We start from the raw sequence: 18,810 nt of genomic DNA, 5'->3' as shown, positions 1-18,810 counted from the left end.
TCACTAAGTATGATGCACTTGAGATTCATCCATGTTTTCTGCATATCAATAATATGTTCCTTCTTCTTGATGAATGGATCACCTCATATAGGTGGACAGTATTTATCTTTTCATTCACTGAAGGACATCTGGGTTGCTTCCTGTTTTGGGTGATTATGACTAGAGCTGCTATAAACATCTGTGTATAAGTTTTTGTGTGAACATAAGTTTTTCTCTTTCTAGGGTATACACCCAGGAGTAGGATTGCTGGGTCATATGGTAAGTGTATATTTAACTTCTAAGAACTGTTTTTTAGAGTGGTTGTACCATTTTACATCCCCACCAGCAAGGTTTAAGAGGACCAGTTGTTCCACATCTTCATCAGCACTCAGTACTGGATTTTTTTATTTTAGTCATTCTAATAAGCATGTAGTGGCATCTTGTGTTTTTTCGTAATTTATCCTTGTTTTATTGAGATTTAATTGACATACAGCACTATATAAGTTTAAGGTGCACAGCACAGCGATTTGACTTACATACATTGAGATGATGACCACAAGACGTTTACTGAACATCCAGCATCTCACATAGATACAAAATTAAATAAACAAAAAAAAATTTTTCCTTGTCTCATTGTGGTTTTAATTTACATTTCCCTAATGGCTAATAATGCTGAACATCTTTTTGTGTGTTTACTTGACAACCTCTTTGGTGAAGTGACTTTTAAAAGTTGGATTATTTGTTTTCTCACTATTGAGTTTTGAAAGTTCTTATTATGTTTTGGATACAAGTGCAGACATGTTGGCTATGTGATCTGCAATTATTTTTTCCTAGTATGTAAGATTCTTCAGTCTTTTTCCCCCCACCCAGCTTTATTGAAATATAACTGACAATTAAAAATTGCATACATTTAAGGTGTACAACTTTATGATTTGTTGTGTTCATTCTCTTAACAGTGTCTTTCATAGAACAAAGGTTCTTTTTTTTTTATAAAGTCTAATTTATCAATTTTTTCTTTTATGAATTCTATTTGGTCATAATATCTAAGAACTCTTTGCCTAAGTCTAGGTCACAAAGACTGAAAATTTTCTTTTTTACTCTTCTTCTAGATCTATGATCCGTTTTGAGTTAATTTTGTATAAAATATGATGTTTAGGTAGAGGTTCTTTTTTTTTTTTTTTTTTTGCATATGAATGTCTAGCTGTTCCAATACCATTTGCTGAAAAGACTTACTTTCTTCTTTGAACGGCTTTTGCATCTTTGTCAAAAATCTGGAATCTCTATTCTATTTTATTGACTTATGTGCCTATCCCTTCACCAGTATTACAAAGTCTTGATTACTGTCATCTGTGATTCTTCCAACTTTCTTCTTCTTTTTCCAAATTGTTATTCCTTTGCCTTTCCATATAAAGTTTAGAATCAGTTTGTCTGATACATCTACAAAAAATACTTCCAGGATTTTGACTAGAATTGCATTAAAACTATAAGCCAATTTCAGAAGAACTGCCATCATCATTATGATGTATCTTCCAATCTATGAACAGGTATGACTGTTTATTTAGGTCTGGAATTTCTTTCATCAGTGTTCTGTAATTTTCAACTATAGATCCTATTCATACATCTTGTTAGATATATACCTGATCTTTTACTTTTTGGAGCAATTTTAAATAATATTTTTAAATTTCCATTTCCAATCTTACATTGTTAGTATATAGAAATAACAAATGCTTTTTTGGGAATTAATCTTGTATCTTGCAACCTTGCTAAATCACTTACCAGTTTTAGGAGTTATGCTGTAGATTCCTTGGGATTTTCTATGTAGAAAACCGTGCCATCTGTGAACAGGGTAAGTTTTATTTCTCTCCAATCTATGTTCATTATTTCTTTTTCTTGCTGTATTGCACTGGATCAGGCTTCCAGTAAGATACTGAATAGAAGTGGTAAGAGTGGACATCCTTGCATTATTCCTGATTTTAAGGGGAGAGCATTCAGACTTTCATCACTAAATATGACACTAGCAATAGGCTGGGTTTTTGGGGTTTGGGGGGTTGTTTTTTTAAAATTCTTAAGAGTTTAAAGCAAAAATTCAATTGTGGTCCTTGCTTAATTTTCCTTCCCCTCCCTCAGGCTTTAAAGTAGTTTCTGTCTTAATTATTTTCAAAGTATGTGTTTATTATCTAAACAACTTCAAATGTTTCTGTAATGCTATGAATTCAATAAAGCTTAGCAATGAGTATACACCAAGTGCATTCAGGAAACAGTTCAGGAGCACAACAGATAAAAGGCAAAACATTTGCTGTAACTGCCACCCAATGTCCATTGTCTCTGCTGTTAATAGCATATCTCCCAACTCTCAATCTGTTTCAGGTCCAGCTCAAGTTATAACTAATTCAGAAGTTAGGGGAAGAGGGTGGGATGAAGGAGTGACTTTGGCCTGGCCCATCAGATAATCTCGTTTCCTTAGTACCAAGACTGATTATGGAATGGTCATTGACCCAATTAGGACTGAGTGAAACTCAGGCCAAGGCTCCAGAGTCTTGTTTGAACAGAGAGACATTTTCTCTTTTCTGCTGGGTATGAAGCAGGGATATGGAAACCTTGAACTGTGCTGGCAGCTATCTCACCACCAGTGGGAGTGTCTTACCTGAGAGTGAAAATAACACAAGAGTGCAGAGACTATACGTAAAGAGAGAATAGGACAGAATGATATTTTTGAACCCCTGAATTCAGCTGTACTTGAAACCACTCACCATTTCTGAGCTCTTAAATTCTCTGAGCCATAAATTCTATGCCGACCCCCCACATTTCTGGCTTAAGCCTGTTCAACTGGGATTTTCTGTCACTTCCAATTAGAAGAGTGGGGAGAGCGAAAGTGTCACTGATATTCTGGGTGCCCTCTCGATCAACCACGCTGGCCCTCTTTGCATGAAAGAAAAGCTGGTTGATGTGAGGGCAAGGCCTTCTAGCTGTGGAAGCCATGGGGATGGGCCTGTGGGATAGGGCAAGGTAGGAGAATGGTCATGCTGGTACATGGTTACAGACGATACAGGAGTCATTATACCACTTACTTCTCAAAATGCCCATAGCAGAGGCCTCCAGTATTACCAGACACCATCAGACTAACTTCTCTACCATCATTCGTAGAACTTGATAATGGTGTCCCAAGAAAACCTCTTAGCATGGCATTCAATGCCATGTGGCTCTGTGCCCGTTATTCTCCCTTTGCCCTTTAGATTTACCTTCTGTCCTTTTCTGCCCCGCTTTGTGTCCTGGGAGAGTGATCTCTACCAATTATGTAACCTGGGGTTCCTTGCCCTCTGGCTTTAGCTGGGTTTAGCCAAGGAGAAGCACTAACTGTGGATCTTAGGACAGAGAGAGAAAAGTTGGGGTATATGTTGTCTTCATTCCTTCCCTGTCCTGCCATGGTTCTGGCAGTGGCTATGTTCCTCTGTGGCCATACAGGTCCTATCAAGCAGCTACTCTGTTGCAGCCCAGCCCCCAATGGACTGTGATAACACTGTCCCCCTTCCCTTGACCATTCTGGCATAGGAGAGTTAACAGCTTCCCACAGTTACTAGCCCTGGGTGCCTCACCATCCCTTAACCCCACCTAACTCTGTAAGTAGTCCCTTGATTACAGTCTGTTCAGTTATATACTTTTGAGTGAGTGGATCATCTGTTTTCTGTCAGGTCTGCCCTAGCTGATATAGGCCCTCACATCTTCATCATCATTGATCTTATCATGTCTGGTCACAATAAACTCCTTGCTGTTTCTTAAAGATGCTCCTTGCTTTTGTGCGCTTGTTCGCAGATCCCCCTCCAAGGAAAACCCTTTGTCACTATCTTTGCCTAGTGAAGTGCTAATCACCCCTCAAAACAGAGTCACCTCCTCCAGAAAGCCTTTCCCAGGGTCTCTCCCCAGGTGAGATGAGTCTCTTCTCTGAGTCCTTCAGAGCTTCATCTTCATCTATTGTCCCCTCTAAAAGACCTCTATCTCAGCCCCTCCCTTCATCGCAAGTTCCCAAGGCATAAGCATTGTATGCTCACTTTTGTACCCCCGTAATGTCCCAGGCACCAGTGCCTGACACTCCATGGATGTTTGGCCAATACCTGCTGCATTGAAGTGAACCATTTTGCTATTTAATGCATATGCCCAGGAAACCACTGTATTTTCTATTCGTTACTCATCAAATCTGATTACAAAAGGCAGGAGAAAATAGCTGAGATAGGTTACCATTAGCAGAGCGTGAAAACTGGGCTATAGGAATGTGGGTACAATTCTGCCACGTTGTCCCAGAGCCATCAAACCCAGAGAGGCATCATAAATATGGCCTCTCCAGTGATGGACAATGGGTATAGTAATGTACCCATTAAAAGTTAGGTGCCTGGTTCCTACACCTTGGGACTTCTCCCAGGCTTCTGGAGCCCCTGGAGTCCAAAGAGTCCCTTGGGTTCAAGTGAGGATAAGGTTGGTTAGAGGACCAACCCACAGGAATCCAGTCTCTACAGCAAGCATTCAACTGGCTTAGAGGCCCAGCTTGTTCTAAGCTAGGAACAACCAGACTGTCTCTCCCCCCTAAAGATGGGTCAGTCCCACATATGTGTGTTTGGGTTATTTCCTGAGATACCTATCTATGACTTGACTTGTGGATTCTAAAATCTCCCGTTTCCTACCTGTGGTTGACTTTCTTTATTCTACTTTTTTTTTTCCCTCTTAAAATGGTTCACATCTGCTAAACTCATGGGTCATTCTACCGATCAGGTTATTTTATACATTCCTGTGAAAGATCTTCATCTACCTTGTGGCCATACTCCACTCTTTCCCCTCCTTGGTACCCAGGCAAATATTTGGTCTCCAAGTCTCTGAAGGAATGACAAGTCTCCTCACTCAGACGTACACAGTTTGGAGAGGCCCTGGAATCCTCTGCTTGAAGGACACACCTTTTCTTCGGGTTTAACACCAGATTATCCGGGAACCCTACCTCTTTACAGTAACCAGTTTTACAACTCCCATAAACACCTTCTTGGTTCATTACACAATCTTAGGAAGGCTTCTTTCCATGTGTAAAAGAAATCTGACCATCTACCCCACAGTGGGGTTTAGTCAGGGGCAATTTGAGAGCAGGAAAGAGATGGACCTCTGCGAGAGAGAAGGGAGCCAGTCATCCTGGATTTTCTAGACCTGTCACAAGCCTGGAATTCCCATCTTGATGAACCCTGCATCCAGAGTGCTAAGTCTAAGTAACTGGGACTCCCCAACTTTCTCAGCCCATTCCTCACCTCTGCCTCAAAATTGTGTCACCTGCTTATTCTTACCATGTTCCTGCCTGCCAACTGTTTATCCCTCTCTTCTCCTAACTTCTATGGAGCCATAACTCTGACCTCTCCTTCCCCACTCCCAGAAGGACTGCAGAAATATTTACTTTCATCTTCAAATGAGTTAAGGTGTATTTGAAGAACTGTATAATATTTCCTAAATTAAAATGAACGTGGTACCCAGTGTTGAAAGTTTGGGTCAGGGATTTCTGTCTCTAAATACCTCAGATGCTTCTCTTAACCCTAACTGAAAGAAAAAAGGCAAAGACAGACCAGCTTGTTTATTACCTCTGAAAGGAAAGAACACTCATGTATAGAATATTAAACATGTCATATAGCTAAAAAGGGCCAGATGTCTTTTCACAGGGATGAGAGTTGGGCCCTAGAAAACACACGAAGATAACATTGTATATTAGTGTCTTCAAGGAATAACATTGTAACCAGGACTCAAGTTTTACAATTTGCATGACTCCCTTTTTTCTTTGTTTATGGGAAACAATAACAAACATTTATAAGACACTTTATAGTTTTATAAAGTACCTCCACATGTTTAGCTCATTTGATAAAAACAATGGATTAGATTTAAGGTCTAGAGATAAGTATAAATGCATTTAAGATGACTGGCAGAGACCAAAAAAAGAAAAAAAAAAGAAACAAACATGGTGAGTATAATCTTTTCACAGTAATACTAGAGGATTTCGTTTATTCTTGGAATCTTGGAATGTTTTACGTTTGTGAGGATCTTCAGCCTCCTTTCTCAGTATTGCCCTCATGAACAGATGTTCCAGGGCATGGGGAGAGGCTGTAAAAGGGGAGAAAGAGAGAGAATCTAAGCAAAAAGTCACAGCTGCAAACCTCACTGCAAAATTCACTGTGATCTACCAACACTTTCCCCTAGAACACAGAGCCCTGAACGGGATTCAAAAAGCCTTTAAAAACTCAGCGATGAGCACTGCAGGATCTTGATCTTGGATTCAATAAATCCAGTCTTCGATGGTTACTTACTTGCAATTTAAAAAGCAGCCAAGGGGGCTTCCCTGGTGGCACAGTGGTTGAGAATCCACCTGCCAATGCAGGGGACATGTATTCAAGCCCTGGTCCAGGAAGATCCTGCATGCCGCGGAGCAATTAAGCCCGTGCACCACAACTACTGAGCCTGCGCACCTAGAGCCCGTGCTCCGCAACAAGAGAAGCCACCGCAATGAGAAGCTCATGCACCACAACAAAGAGTAGCCCCGCTTGCCGCAACTAGAAAAATCCCACTCACAGCAACACAGACCCAACGCAGCCAAACCTTACCCAATCATTTCCACTTAAACAACAGTAGATGTAAACTTCTAATTTTTTTTTCAAAAAAAAACAAGCTAGTTAGAGATTACTGGCAAATACTTATATTCAATGCAAATGGCAAACCAGTTACAGAGAAGACCTGGGCATGTTTCTCGGGGACTGTGTGTTCTGCACTGGCAACAAACAAGAGCTCAACCTCTGTTACTCTGTGGAACTCAGAATTTCTCCCATGTGATGAAACCTCAGGAAATTCTCTAGGTGTGAGAAAGAAATCAATGAAGCGGAAGCAGAAATGGAGCAAACCTGTTATGTCTCCTGGTTGACAATTAACTTTTGCTAATAAAAAAAGTAAAAACTCATCTTCAGAATCTTTAACAATCAAGTCTAGTGTTTGTCCAAGCTGTTTAAGCTCAAGGTCTACTGGAACAAGCAGCACAGACAGGCTAATTAATCTCTTATCATAGAAATAATCTCCAGACAGGGACAGAAATGGGCAGAATTTGGACAGGGATGTGAAACGATGTGTGGAGGGGGAAAACCTAGAAAAAAATTCACTGAAAGACATGGGAGTTGCCAAATACCACATTCAAAAAGACTCTACCATCCAAGGGTGATTCAGCTCCACGCCATGGCCCAACTTTGGGAAGCCAGATGGATCTTCCAATCTCTCTAATTCTGTCCAGTTTCAGTATTGTATGGAAATATTAGTTAGTCTAATTAGTCCACAGAACTCTCTGGAGATCAGGCTCATTCCTGTGCTGGTTTCCTGAGAAGGTCAGATCTTCCTCAGGGTAGAAAGATGCTCTCCATTCTGAAAGCTCCAGGGTCATGCTGAGCTCACACTAAAATGGCTTCAGAACTGTTAGTGATTAGGCTTGCCCTTCTTCCGGGGCCCCCAAACTAGGAGTAAAGTATATTTCAGATGACTCCAGCTTGGATAAGAGTTCCTCAGGGTCTTCACTCAAAAACCCATGCAACTTACTGGGTAACTAGGGGGTCGATGGGATAGGCTCATCAAGGATTGACCTCTTCTTCAATGAAGAAGGTTCTATAATCAGTCAAAAATATTTGGGAGCATCTCTTATGAAGCAGGTACCAGGTTAGATGCTATGAGTGTGACAGACCCATATAAGACAGCATTTTTTTTTTTTAACCCTCAGGACACTGAGATAAGAAAGAGAAGCTGTAAAAACATAACAATACATATATTAAATAGTTTCATACAATACTGAAATCGGACACAAGATAAAGACCCCTGTACTCATATCATTCTCTCTACCTGGGTTTGTCGTCTTTCCAATCTTCAAGCCCAGAAATCCTACCACACCTGCTCAAGGCCATTCCTGGCCTCCTCCAATTCCCATTTCCACCTGTTTCTCAATTCCCCCTCTTCTTTGAAGGCCCAAGGCGTGTTGTAGCTTTCCTGCAGCATTTACAACACTTACACTCATATTAGTGATTTCTGTGCACATATTGCCTGACAGACTAAGACAAAACACAGACTTCAACTCTGCATCTCTTGCCCGTTAACATCAACACTTGTTCAATTTAAATTAACTGCAAAATGAATAGATTTTCCCAGCAATGGACAATATTTTTCGTCTTACATGCCAGTTCCCTTTGATTAACAGTAGTTGCCTAGAGAAGAGTTTTGAGGATTCTGAGGTCATAGCAAAGCTCCAAGGTAAAGAGTGCCTATAATCAATTCGTGATGTCTGCCACAGGGCAGGATTAGGAGTAGTGGTTCAAATGCAGTACAATTTGGGAAAATAAATTAAGGGTTATATGAGCACAGAGAAGGGAAATCATCTCTGACTGGCAGTCAGAGAAGTCTATATGATAAAAGTGAAAATTAGATCCACCATCAAGGATGGGTAGGATAACAGTGGGTGAAACACATGAGCAAAAGCAGTAGGGCAGGAGAGTATGACACATCCTGGGAAAGCAACTCTTAGACAAGCTCAACTAGAATAAGTTCAAATAGAAGGTTTATATGGGAGATGAATAGGGGAAGGACTAAATACTGTAGAATGTCTCAGGTTGAAGGACATGATAAAGAAAAGCCAAGAGACAGACAAGGGATGGAGTAAGAAGGAGGCTACTAGGCTTTATTTAGCTACTGTACAAGAGTGAAGTCTACAAGAATGCTCTGAACTATCAATTAGGTGTATCAAGGTTCATTAGGAAGTAGCCTTGCTTAATAGTTAAGAACTGCAGTTTTGGAGTCAGTCCTGGGTGCAAATCCCAGCTCTGACTGTGACCTCACGTGACTTAAGCCTTGTAAGTTTCAGTCTCCTTTTCTGTAAAAAAAGTACACTTCTTACCTCATTGTGCTAAGGCTCAAATGGGAAATAATGTGCATAAAAGTCATAATAAGCCCTCAATAAATATTACCTATTAGGCTTGGTTACCCACAGAAAAACATATTTTCAAAGGAGAAAATGTGTCTCCCTCATTGTCTCATAATTTGGGAAATCTTATATGAAACTTGTAAAGTGGTTACGTGGCTCAGAAAACAATTAAGTATATGAAATAGCCACAGAAATAGAACAGAATCAGTTTATTTTCCAGTAATGCTCGGAGATTAGGCTTTTTGTGGTTTGGCATTTCTGGTGATGGTGCATTTTTTTGTTGACTTAATTCTTTACTGAATTATAAGTAACCAGATAACTCTCAAGTGGTAGAAAAATAATTTAATTTTATAATCTCATTTAAGCATTGTTCTCTAAGGATTTCCTCCTTAGCCAAGTAAGTAAGTACAGTTTTAACCCCCTGAGAGCATAGTTGTCTCAATGCAGCTGTAAAAATTAACACACAGTGCAGACCCCCGCTGAGGTCACTTCTGAATAGAAGTTCCAGTCCCAAAGGCCACCACTTTGCTTCAATATGCAGACCTAGCAGAGTCACATGATGCTGGTATCAGGACCCTTCCTGGACACAGGAAAATCTGCTGTGACAACTGTTCTGCTTGTGGACCCTGTTATGGACTCTGACCAACAAGGGCTCTGGGAACAAAGACCTTAGCCTGAGTGTGGAGGGATTGGTGGGAGGGTCTTGTTTCCTCAGTGCTCGTTCTGGGTCTCGTGGTAGAGAACAAGGCACAGAGTCCCCACTCTCCTGGCAGAGCGGGGACCACTGCCCAGAGCTCACACAACTGGGGCTGGGCCTGGGAGAGGAACCACCCAGGACACACAGCATGAAGTGTCTGTGAGCTGGGACAAGGTCTGCCCATCCCAGAAAGTACAGGAGTATTTGCTGGAAAGGAAATATTCTACCTCTGGTAATGGAACAGGCAGTGGGCAGATATTTTTCAAAGGTAGGGTAGTAACATTTCTGGCAATGAGTGAGTCACTGAAACACTTCCTTTCCATTAACAGAGGTGTTACTGTGGAGCGTTCTAATTACAACAGAGCACTCTTTGTCGCAGTTTGGGGCTGTTTTCCTCAGCAACTATAATGAATCAGCTCCTTCTAAATCTATCTGCTGTGCTAAACTACAGCTCCGAAGTGAATTATTGGCTTAATAGTAACTGTCTTCAATGTTGTCTTCTATTAGATGTATGTTTAACATTCAAAATAGGAAAGGCCATTGAAAAGACTTGCTACTTTAACAGACATTGCTGCGGGGGAGTTTAAGTGGGCCACTCAGTTCCGTCTAAGATGAGCTCATTTTCTTCGAGAGTGCTGGAGTCCCCACGGTACTCGTGACCCCAGATCTCCAGCGACATCAACATGGGGGAGATCTGCAGTTCCTCAGGTGAACAGAGCTGCCTGGCACCAGGCCAGCATGTCACTGACTCTCTATATAGGACAGCTATTTTCAGTCTCAGTTCTGCTAAAGGTAATCACAATTTCTCCCAAGTAATTAACATGGAAAGCTTTCTCTCTTAATAAGCAAGTGTTCATATGAGCACGCATATGCTCTCCAACAGCTAATTCCTAATCCCATTTATTTACACCATGTCTGAGCAACCCAAGGTTTTTACTCATCTGAGCTACTATATGAGCTCCACCAAATCCAAATTTGGCATGTGATAATTTTCTACATCTTATGTCGTCGTTTGAAGCTTCCTTTATTTCTTATGCCCACTGCTCAAATTTTTGACAGATGGGTTAAGTTTGATCAGCCAAAAATCAGAATCTTTTCAGTGATTCCCCAACTCTGGTGGGTTCTGATTTGGTTTAAAAACTGAAAGCACCAGGCATAGGCATTCAAAGCCCAAAATTGTTTCCCTAATCCTTCAATATGTGGAACTAGGGACAAGTCAGCTAAAGGATGGCTTCTCAAAGGTACTTAATTAAGCAGATACATGCAAGATATATATACATGTATAGAAACAACGTAAGTTTATTAGACCTCACATTACTGTTGTGATGAATAATTTAAGGCTGACATAGAACATTACCCTGGTAACAGTCCCACACACAATTTACATTTTTACACCCCAAGTCACAGATGTAGAACAAATGACTCAACATCAAGGTCATTTTACCCTCCAGTAATGACTTTTAACCCTTCCTTAGTTCCCTAAGGAAGACTTCCTCTAACTCCCAGCAAGGAACTGAGGAATGACTATACAAGCATAGAGCTAAGGGATTTTAAAGCTAGAAGGAACTTCAGGGACTTTCTGACCCAGGGTCAACAAGTATGCAGCACACAGGCCACTATTTCCTGACCTTAAGCCCTTGGCAGACATCAGTAATCAATTTCAGAACTTTTCTTTCTCAACAAACATATCACGCCAGACAGTCCACTACCTATAAATTGGAGTTGGCACATGAATGAAATCTCTTTGATCTTCCAGCTAATCCGAACCTCTCTTCCTTCTGACAAGAAACAAAGATTCACTTTTTTATATAGTGTTTTAGAGTCAGTCTCATTACTTTAAGGTCTCCTTTCATTTTCTAGTGCCTGCTAAGGGTAATCAGAATGCTTTCGCCCTCTAGGGGTCTATAATCTAGTTTTGAAGAAGAAAAGTTTAACATGCTTGATAAGTATATGTAAACTAAGTGTTAATCTGTCTTACTGATGCAGATCAGAGGAGGCTGAAGTAGGCAGAGAAGAATGTATGGTGGAATTCAAGCTTAGCTTTGGGCTCATTTACTCATTCAATAAACAAGGATAACGTCTAACTATCTCTCTGAGTCATAAATGACACAACAATTTAACAAATGTATTGAGCCCACCAGGTATTGTGACAGGTGCTGTGGGTATAGAGAGGGGCAACACAGAATTCCTTCTCTCAAGGGCTCATGGGTCAGTGGGGAAGGCAGGAAATTAGAATACACTCTAACTATACAGTAACAAAAAGCAAGTAGACATTGGTTCTGTACAGTGGGAGAGCGTGATAGTTCTTTTCCAAGCTGCTGCCCCCTCCGGGACTTCCTCTCCTGCCAGACATCACCACCTCCTTCTCCCGAGGACTAAACCTAGCCAAGCCGCATCAGATTAACCTGCTGAACACCTCACAGAGCTGTCCTTTCCTTTCCACTCTCAATGCTGCTGCTCTGCTAAGGCCCCCATCTCTCTCTCTCTCTGCCTGGACCTTAACAGTAATCCCCTAGGGTGATCTGCCCACTTGCAAGATCACCCTTCTCGGACCCATTTTCCACATCCATCTGCCTCAAGGATCTTTTCTAAGCACAGTCCTGCCTATGTCATTGTCCAGTTTTGTCCTCAGGAGCATGTCTGGACTTATCAGCATGGCATTCCAGTCTCTCTAGGATCTGGCCGCCAACCTCCGTGGCAGCCTTGCTTTTTCTCCCCCCATGTCCCTCAATCACACCCTTTGTGCCAGTCACACCAAGCCACTTAGTTACAAGGTAGAAAGGGCAGGCTTTGAAGGTGGAAAGAATAGCAGGGCAGCCTCATGGACAGAGGTGTAAGGGTGGCTCTGAGCCTAGAGTGGAGACCAGTCTGGCTGATCAGTCTGGCAAATCCCACAGGAGCAGTGTTCCTCCAGGGCACACACTGCAATTCCGAGAGTCCTGTGGAGGCATGTTGCAGCCCCTTCTCAGTCTCAGGGGAGAAAGGCGCCAACTACAGCCCAAAGTGCACACTACAGAATCCTCATACCCTATCCTGATGTGGCATACAGCCAGACCACCATGGTCTCCAGGAGGGTCTGCAAGGACCAAATATGACAGGGAGATGGGGAACAAGACAGAGGACAGCAGTCCAAAGGGGGAGGAAGGAAAAGTATAGGAAGACTGGGCATTGCCAGTTGTTATCTGAGTGATCCTGAGCGAGTTCTGCACTGTTCCAAGTCTGTTTCCTCGTCCATATAACGGTGAACAATAAGGCCTACTTTATAGCTGCAATATTTTTTTCATTGCTTTTTCTTAAGTATTTCCTAAGATTTCACTAGCCATGATGGAAATGAGATTAGAAAAGTGTAAAATACATAGCAGAACAAGATCCTAACTTTCTTATACAGAACAATTATAAAATAAATCATTTTTTTTAATTAAAAAAAATACATAGCAGGTTAATTGTACTAGCTTCCTAAACTGGTCTCTCTGCTTCCACACTTGTCTCCGCTGTCTGTGGTCAAAAGAGCAGCCAGCCAGGGAAAGCTGATTAAAAGATAATCAGACCATGTCACTGCTCTGCTCAACACCTTTTAATCGTTTCCCAACTCCCAGTAAAAGTCAAAGTCCTTATAAGAACTCACACCATCCAACTGCCTCTTCCCCCCACCTCCTCACTCCACCCCCATGCTCTTCCTTAAACACATCAGGATCTCCCCAGATATCTGTGCTCCTTCACCTCTTTCCAGTCTCACTTCAATTCTCGCCTTCCCAGCAGGGCCTTCCCATTCTCCCTATTTCAACCTGCAATCCCCCAGCGCCCTCTCTGCTTTGTTACTCTGGAGCACTCTCACCATCTAACATACTCTACATTGTAGTTTACCTATTTTTCCGGTTTACTGTCTGCTTGTCTCCACTTGAACATAAGTCCCATGAGGACAGGGGTTTTTATTTTGTTCACTGTTATGTGCCCTGGTTCTAGAACAGTCCCTGGCACACAGTAGGTGCCCAATATATATTTGTTGAATGAGCGAATGATTTAAGCATCGGTTACTCTACAGGTATATTCCAAGGCTGAGCTGATTAGACGCCCAGCAGCACCAGGCCTGAGACCTGCCAGAGCACGAGTTTCATGATAACAAAATACATTCTGAACACTGAGCTGCAGTCGTCTCCCCGCCCGATCCCCGATCTTCAGGAGCTTCACAGACACGTAGAAACTGAGCAAGAGAGCTTACACCATGACTCAAATTAGCACTGCCAGATACAAGAGCTCCGGCGTAGGAGACGTAAGGCTGGGTAGGGCAAGGGTTATTACTAAGAACATGAAGGAATTGTTCTCGATTTTGGACAATGGAATCTGAATCTGTAAATGACCCCTTTCTTTAGTGCTCCAAAGAAAATTATTCCGGATGAATAAGCTTGCCAGCTCTGTCCTGTAAATAACAACAGCTATTTCCTTTCCTGAAAATCCACAACCTGGAAATCAGATTTTTCAAACGACTGAAATAAAGCACTGAGATAAAGCACAACCTGGACAGAAAGATCAGGCTTTATGTTGTGAACGGGGTGAGGGTTCCATGAGTGCTTTACCAACATTATACACGCTATGATCAGTACTGGCTGACTTGAATCACAACGCTTGGACACAGAATTATCACACACAGATTCTGCTTGCACAGAATTCCCACTGAAAGCACTAAAATTCTTCCCTCATAATTTCTGCCCTGTTAAGTGAAATGAGAATCAGGCTATGGGGCACAAAACAAAATGATTAATCCTTTCCATATCCTTTTAAAACAGTAAATAATTCTCTGGAAGCTGGTGTTCACCTAGACAGAACACGTCATCAAAACACTTGAATCACCTTGGACTCAGAATTCTAGGCTGGACACCAAGCAGAACAGAGAAAGACCACGAGAGACCTTATTTTATAAGAAAATATTAATTTCCTCACAATGAAATTATTCAAATCATCTTAAAATGACATTTATTGAGTACTTGTTATATGCCAGTCACACAACTAGATATTTTCACATTATCTTAAACAACTCTAATAGCAAATGAGGTAATGACCTATATCCCTATTTTCCAGATGAGGAAATTGAGGATTCCAGAGAATCAGAGATTTTGTCTAAATGGTAGAACATGACAGTATCAGAATTCAAATCTAGAACTCTTGACTCCAGGCTCTGTGCTCATACTACTACACTACGGAAGCAGGGAAAAAGCTTGAAAGAATTGTAATAGATGCAATGAAAATTGTTCCTAATCAGATTTTAGTAAAGGCCTCTCACCTGAAAATCCAAGATATTATTTCCAGGACCTTGTAGGGTTTCACAGAAATTAACAAAGATGGTCACTTAACTATTCAATCCCTTTATCTCATGAATAAGAATATGAGGAAGTATTTAGCTTTTAGCATCTCCTTGTCCATGAAAGAAATTAACTTTTACACCTAATAAAGATGACTTTTAATTTCATTTCCCCTCAAATGCTGTCTTCAAAAATCAGAGGCTTTAAGATGGCTGGGAAAAACCTTTGCCCCTCACTTCAAAAATCAAAATATTTTAAAGTGTCAGGGCTGCAGAATTATAGCAGGGACAAAACATTTCAATTTTAATCAGAAGATGATATTCTGTCAGGGTAATAAATAAGTTTAACTGTTTTTTCTTCTTTAAGATCCACATACTGAAAGGTTCAGAAAGGAGGCTACATGAGAGTGCTTGTGACTTCTGTATCAATCAAGACTGTTATAAAAATAAACTTACTATCATGGCCTAAAGGGCTTATGGATGGACTTAGCATCCCTGTTATAAGTTAGCTGCAATTTCACTTCTGGGTTTAAACCAGAATGAGTTAGCACAGACTACACAGACAGAGGTATGATTTTTGCACTCAAGCCCAGTGTTCCAAAGAATGAGGAAAAGAGGAGGACTCTGGGAAGTGCCTTGTGATGGACACATTGAGGGTGGTGTAGGCTTGACTTCTCAGACCAGGAGCTGAAATGCTCAGGGACTGCCCGATGTTGCTCCTTTTGCAAATGTGCTGAAAGACTTCAGTTGAGTGCTTACAATTTTTATATGGTGTTTTTCCTTTCTGGAGCAAAGTATCTGAATCAAGCTCCTGGGGCTTACCCACATTAAAACTGGAGGAAATTGCCCATCTGACACCAAAGGCCACGTCTGCAAAACAGACATGTTATCTCCCGTGACTCTGAAGACGTATTTATGCAACAAGTTCCAAAGGCCAGGGGACAATTTTCAAAATCTTTGCCAAACCAGCCTCCAGTGAATCGGTAAACTCAACACTGGTGTGCCACACTTGGTTAATAGGTGAGTATCTCTGGAAAACCCCACAGCTGAAAAGGCAGGATCATTTCACGCCCATGGGGGATTGGGAGGGAAATGCCAGGCTACCCAAAACCATCCTTAAAAAGGGATTTAACAATTAATTCTGGAATCTTGTCACTAGGAAAACAAACAAGGCCATCTCATCTATTTGGCTGTGGGGAAAAGAAATCACTCTCTCTGAGGCATCTGTTATTTAAAATGTGATGGGGTGGGATAACTCTTCCCTTAAAAACACCCTAACCAGGGACTTCCCTGGTGGCACAGTGGTTAAGACTCCGCCTGCCAATGCAGGTGACACGGGTTCGAGCCCTGGTCCGGGAAGAACCCACATGCCACGGAGCAACTAAGCCTGTGTGCCACAACTACTGAGCCCGTGCGCCACAACTACTGAAGCTCACATGCCTAGAGCCCGTGCTCTGCAACAAGAGAAGCCACCGCAATGAGAAGCCCACGCACCACAATGAAGAGTAGCCCCCGCTCGCCGTAACTAGAGAAAGCCCGCCTGCAGCAATGAAGACCCAACGCAACCAACCAAAACAAAACAAAACAAATGCCCTAAACCATGTGGTTCTTCTTGGGGAAAAGAGTTAAGCAGTCAAGACTTGCTCCTCTACTTCTCTCTTTTCCTCCCACACGTGGCCTCTGCTAAGGTAATTCCAGAATGTTATTTATTTACTAGAAACCTGACTTGACTTTGCATAAGGATCTGGAGGAACAAATCCGACCCTGAGGAATCCATTAACCTCCACAGACGTTTTTTGGGGGGGCGGGGGATTGGGCACCAAGAGGGGGAGCAGGCAACACCAAATATTCTGAGATTCAGAAGCAGCAGCTGGAGAGAAAAGTGCATGAGGCTGGGAGAGGTACAGGCTAACTCTCTCCCCAGCTCCAGTTTCCAAATGGAAGGTGGGGTTTTCAAAGGAGCCTCACCTGCTGGGTGTCCCCACCTGTGCCAACTCTAAGAGGAAAGGAGGCAGTCAGGCGCCAACGCCAAAGAGGAGCATCCCAGGGCCCAAGGTGTAAAACAGACAACCTGGCAGAAATTCAGAGTCTAAATAGGAACAACTCATACCTCTGAGCAATGGATCTGACATTCACCTAGTCCAGTGATTTCTCAGGAATGAATCACTTAAATACACCTTGTTTAAAAACAAGCACATATGACTTAAAAATTACTTTCAATAGAAAACCAATGTGGAGAGCAAGGAAGCTCAGGGAGGCTACCTCGGTAGATTTGCACGGGGGAAAGGGAGAAATCTGATAGCTCTCTTCCCCTTGACATCCTGCGGGCCACAACTACATACTCCTGAATTCAAGCACGAATCTGGCAGGTTTTCCGTGCCTCAGTGCGGGCAGCGGCTAGCCGCGTGGGAAGGCACTTTCCAGGCACTGCCCAGGGTGACCGACCGAAGGTAACATCCACCTCCTCCCTCCCCCCGGGAACCGGACCATCCCTGAGGTTCAGGTGCCTCTTCCAGTCCAATCGGGAACCATCATCCACACTCAATCCCTGTCCGGACAACGCATGGTTCAGGAAAAAAAGGGGGGAGCAGATAGGATTTAAAAAATTAAACCATATTTGCTTCCACACACGGGAAGAACCGAGAGCTCTTGCTTCCCTTTCTCCCTTGCAAGCCCCTTTGACCATTTTGGGTAAAGCAGGAACCCGCAGCTCGCGGAACATCCAAACGGGAGTCCCGGAGGAGCTTTGTTCTTTGCACGCAGAAATCAACACCCTCGAGGATAAGCCCCCGCGTGGTGTCCAAGGCCGAGGGGGAGCCGAGGGACCCGAGCATCGGGTGCGCCAGCGCCATGCCCACCCTCGCGCCCACCCTCGCACCCGCCCGCCCCGCACGCGGCCTGGGCGCTGAGAGGGCGTGAGGGTGCGCGCGTCGTCCACCCGCCACGCAGCTCACCTAGCACCACCGCAGCCACGGTGGAGAGTAGCAGCCAATTATTCCTCAGGAAGCGCTTCCAGTCGCATCCCTTCTTCGCCGGCTTCCCCATGGCTGGCGCCCGGGCTCCGAACCACAGGAGAGGCGGCCGCTCTTGTGCGTGGGGCTCGGCCGTGCGCGCGGGGGCCAGTGGAGCCCGGGGACCGCCGGCGGCTCCGCGGCTCAGTGCAGGAGGGATGCGGCCGCGCTGGGGAGAGGGTGTGCGTTGGCCGCTGCCGCAGCCGCTGTCGCCGCCTCCGCCGCCACCTGAGCTCGCGCGCCGCGCCTGCAGCCCCTGCTAGCTCGGTGGCCGTGCGTGGCGGGCGCGCCCGGCTCCTCCTGCCGCCGCCGCGCTCTGCGGCGCCGCGGCCAACCAGCGAGGAAAGAGGGAGGAGCGGCCGGCCCAGGGAGGAGGGCGGGTGGGTGCGTGCGTGGTGCGCCCGGGGGTCCCGGTGGAGCAGGCGTGGGAGGGCTCCCACGCTGTGGCTGCAGCGGGTACGGCTACTCAGGGACCGCTGCGCTCCTCCCCAGCCTTAGGCTGGAGGCTCTCGCTTTTTTTTTTTTTTTTAATTGGTCAGGCTAGGTTTTCGGATTTATGGTTTCCTCCTCTCCCTAATCCAGAGGGGCGGAGTCGCTGGCCCCTTTGGTTTGGACTTCATTCGGCACACCAGCACGCCTCCTCTTTCTCCATACCAGCCACTGCCAGTGCAGCATCGCAGTGGGGAGAGTCGTGGGGAACTGAGTTCTGTCTTGGGTCCCATTTGCTTCTCCACTGCAGCCTCGGATTGGCCAGCAGCCTGGAAAGCCTCCTAGAAGCCTCTAGGAGGAGGGGGAAAAAAAGAGTGCTGGGGGGGCGGTGAGCAGGACAGGACTTTGTGAACTTTCACACGAGGCCTCAAACTCCCCTGCC

General features: G+C 43.8%; 1 protein-coding gene across 1 annotated transcript in view; it reads right to left on the bottom strand.

The window, feature by feature from the left end:
* SLC1A1 (solute carrier family 1 member 1) overlaps positions 1–18,330 on the bottom strand; it is a 62,653-nt gene extending 44,323 nt beyond the window's left edge. Inside the window, exon 1 of the mRNA XM_027105793.1 lies at positions 17,883–18,330. Within this exon, the coding sequence (XP_026961594.1) occupies positions 17,883–17,973 (91 nt within the window). The 5' untranslated portion in view covers positions 17,974–18,330. The remainder of the gene's footprint in view (positions 1–17,882) is intronic.
* Positions 18,331–18,810: the final 480 nt, after the last annotated feature.

The sequence above is a fragment of the Aethalodelphis obliquidens genome, unplaced genomic scaffold, assembly GCF_003676395.1.
Source record: "Aethalodelphis obliquidens isolate GAN/ISIS:26980383/991018 unplaced genomic scaffold, ASM367639v1 scaffold7, whole genome shotgun sequence".
Classification (NCBI taxonomy): Eukaryota; Metazoa; Chordata; class Mammalia; order Artiodactyla; family Delphinidae; genus Aethalodelphis; species Aethalodelphis obliquidens.
The sequence above is the reverse complement of the archived record's forward strand: the minus strand, read 5'-3'. Positions and strand labels throughout refer to the sequence as shown.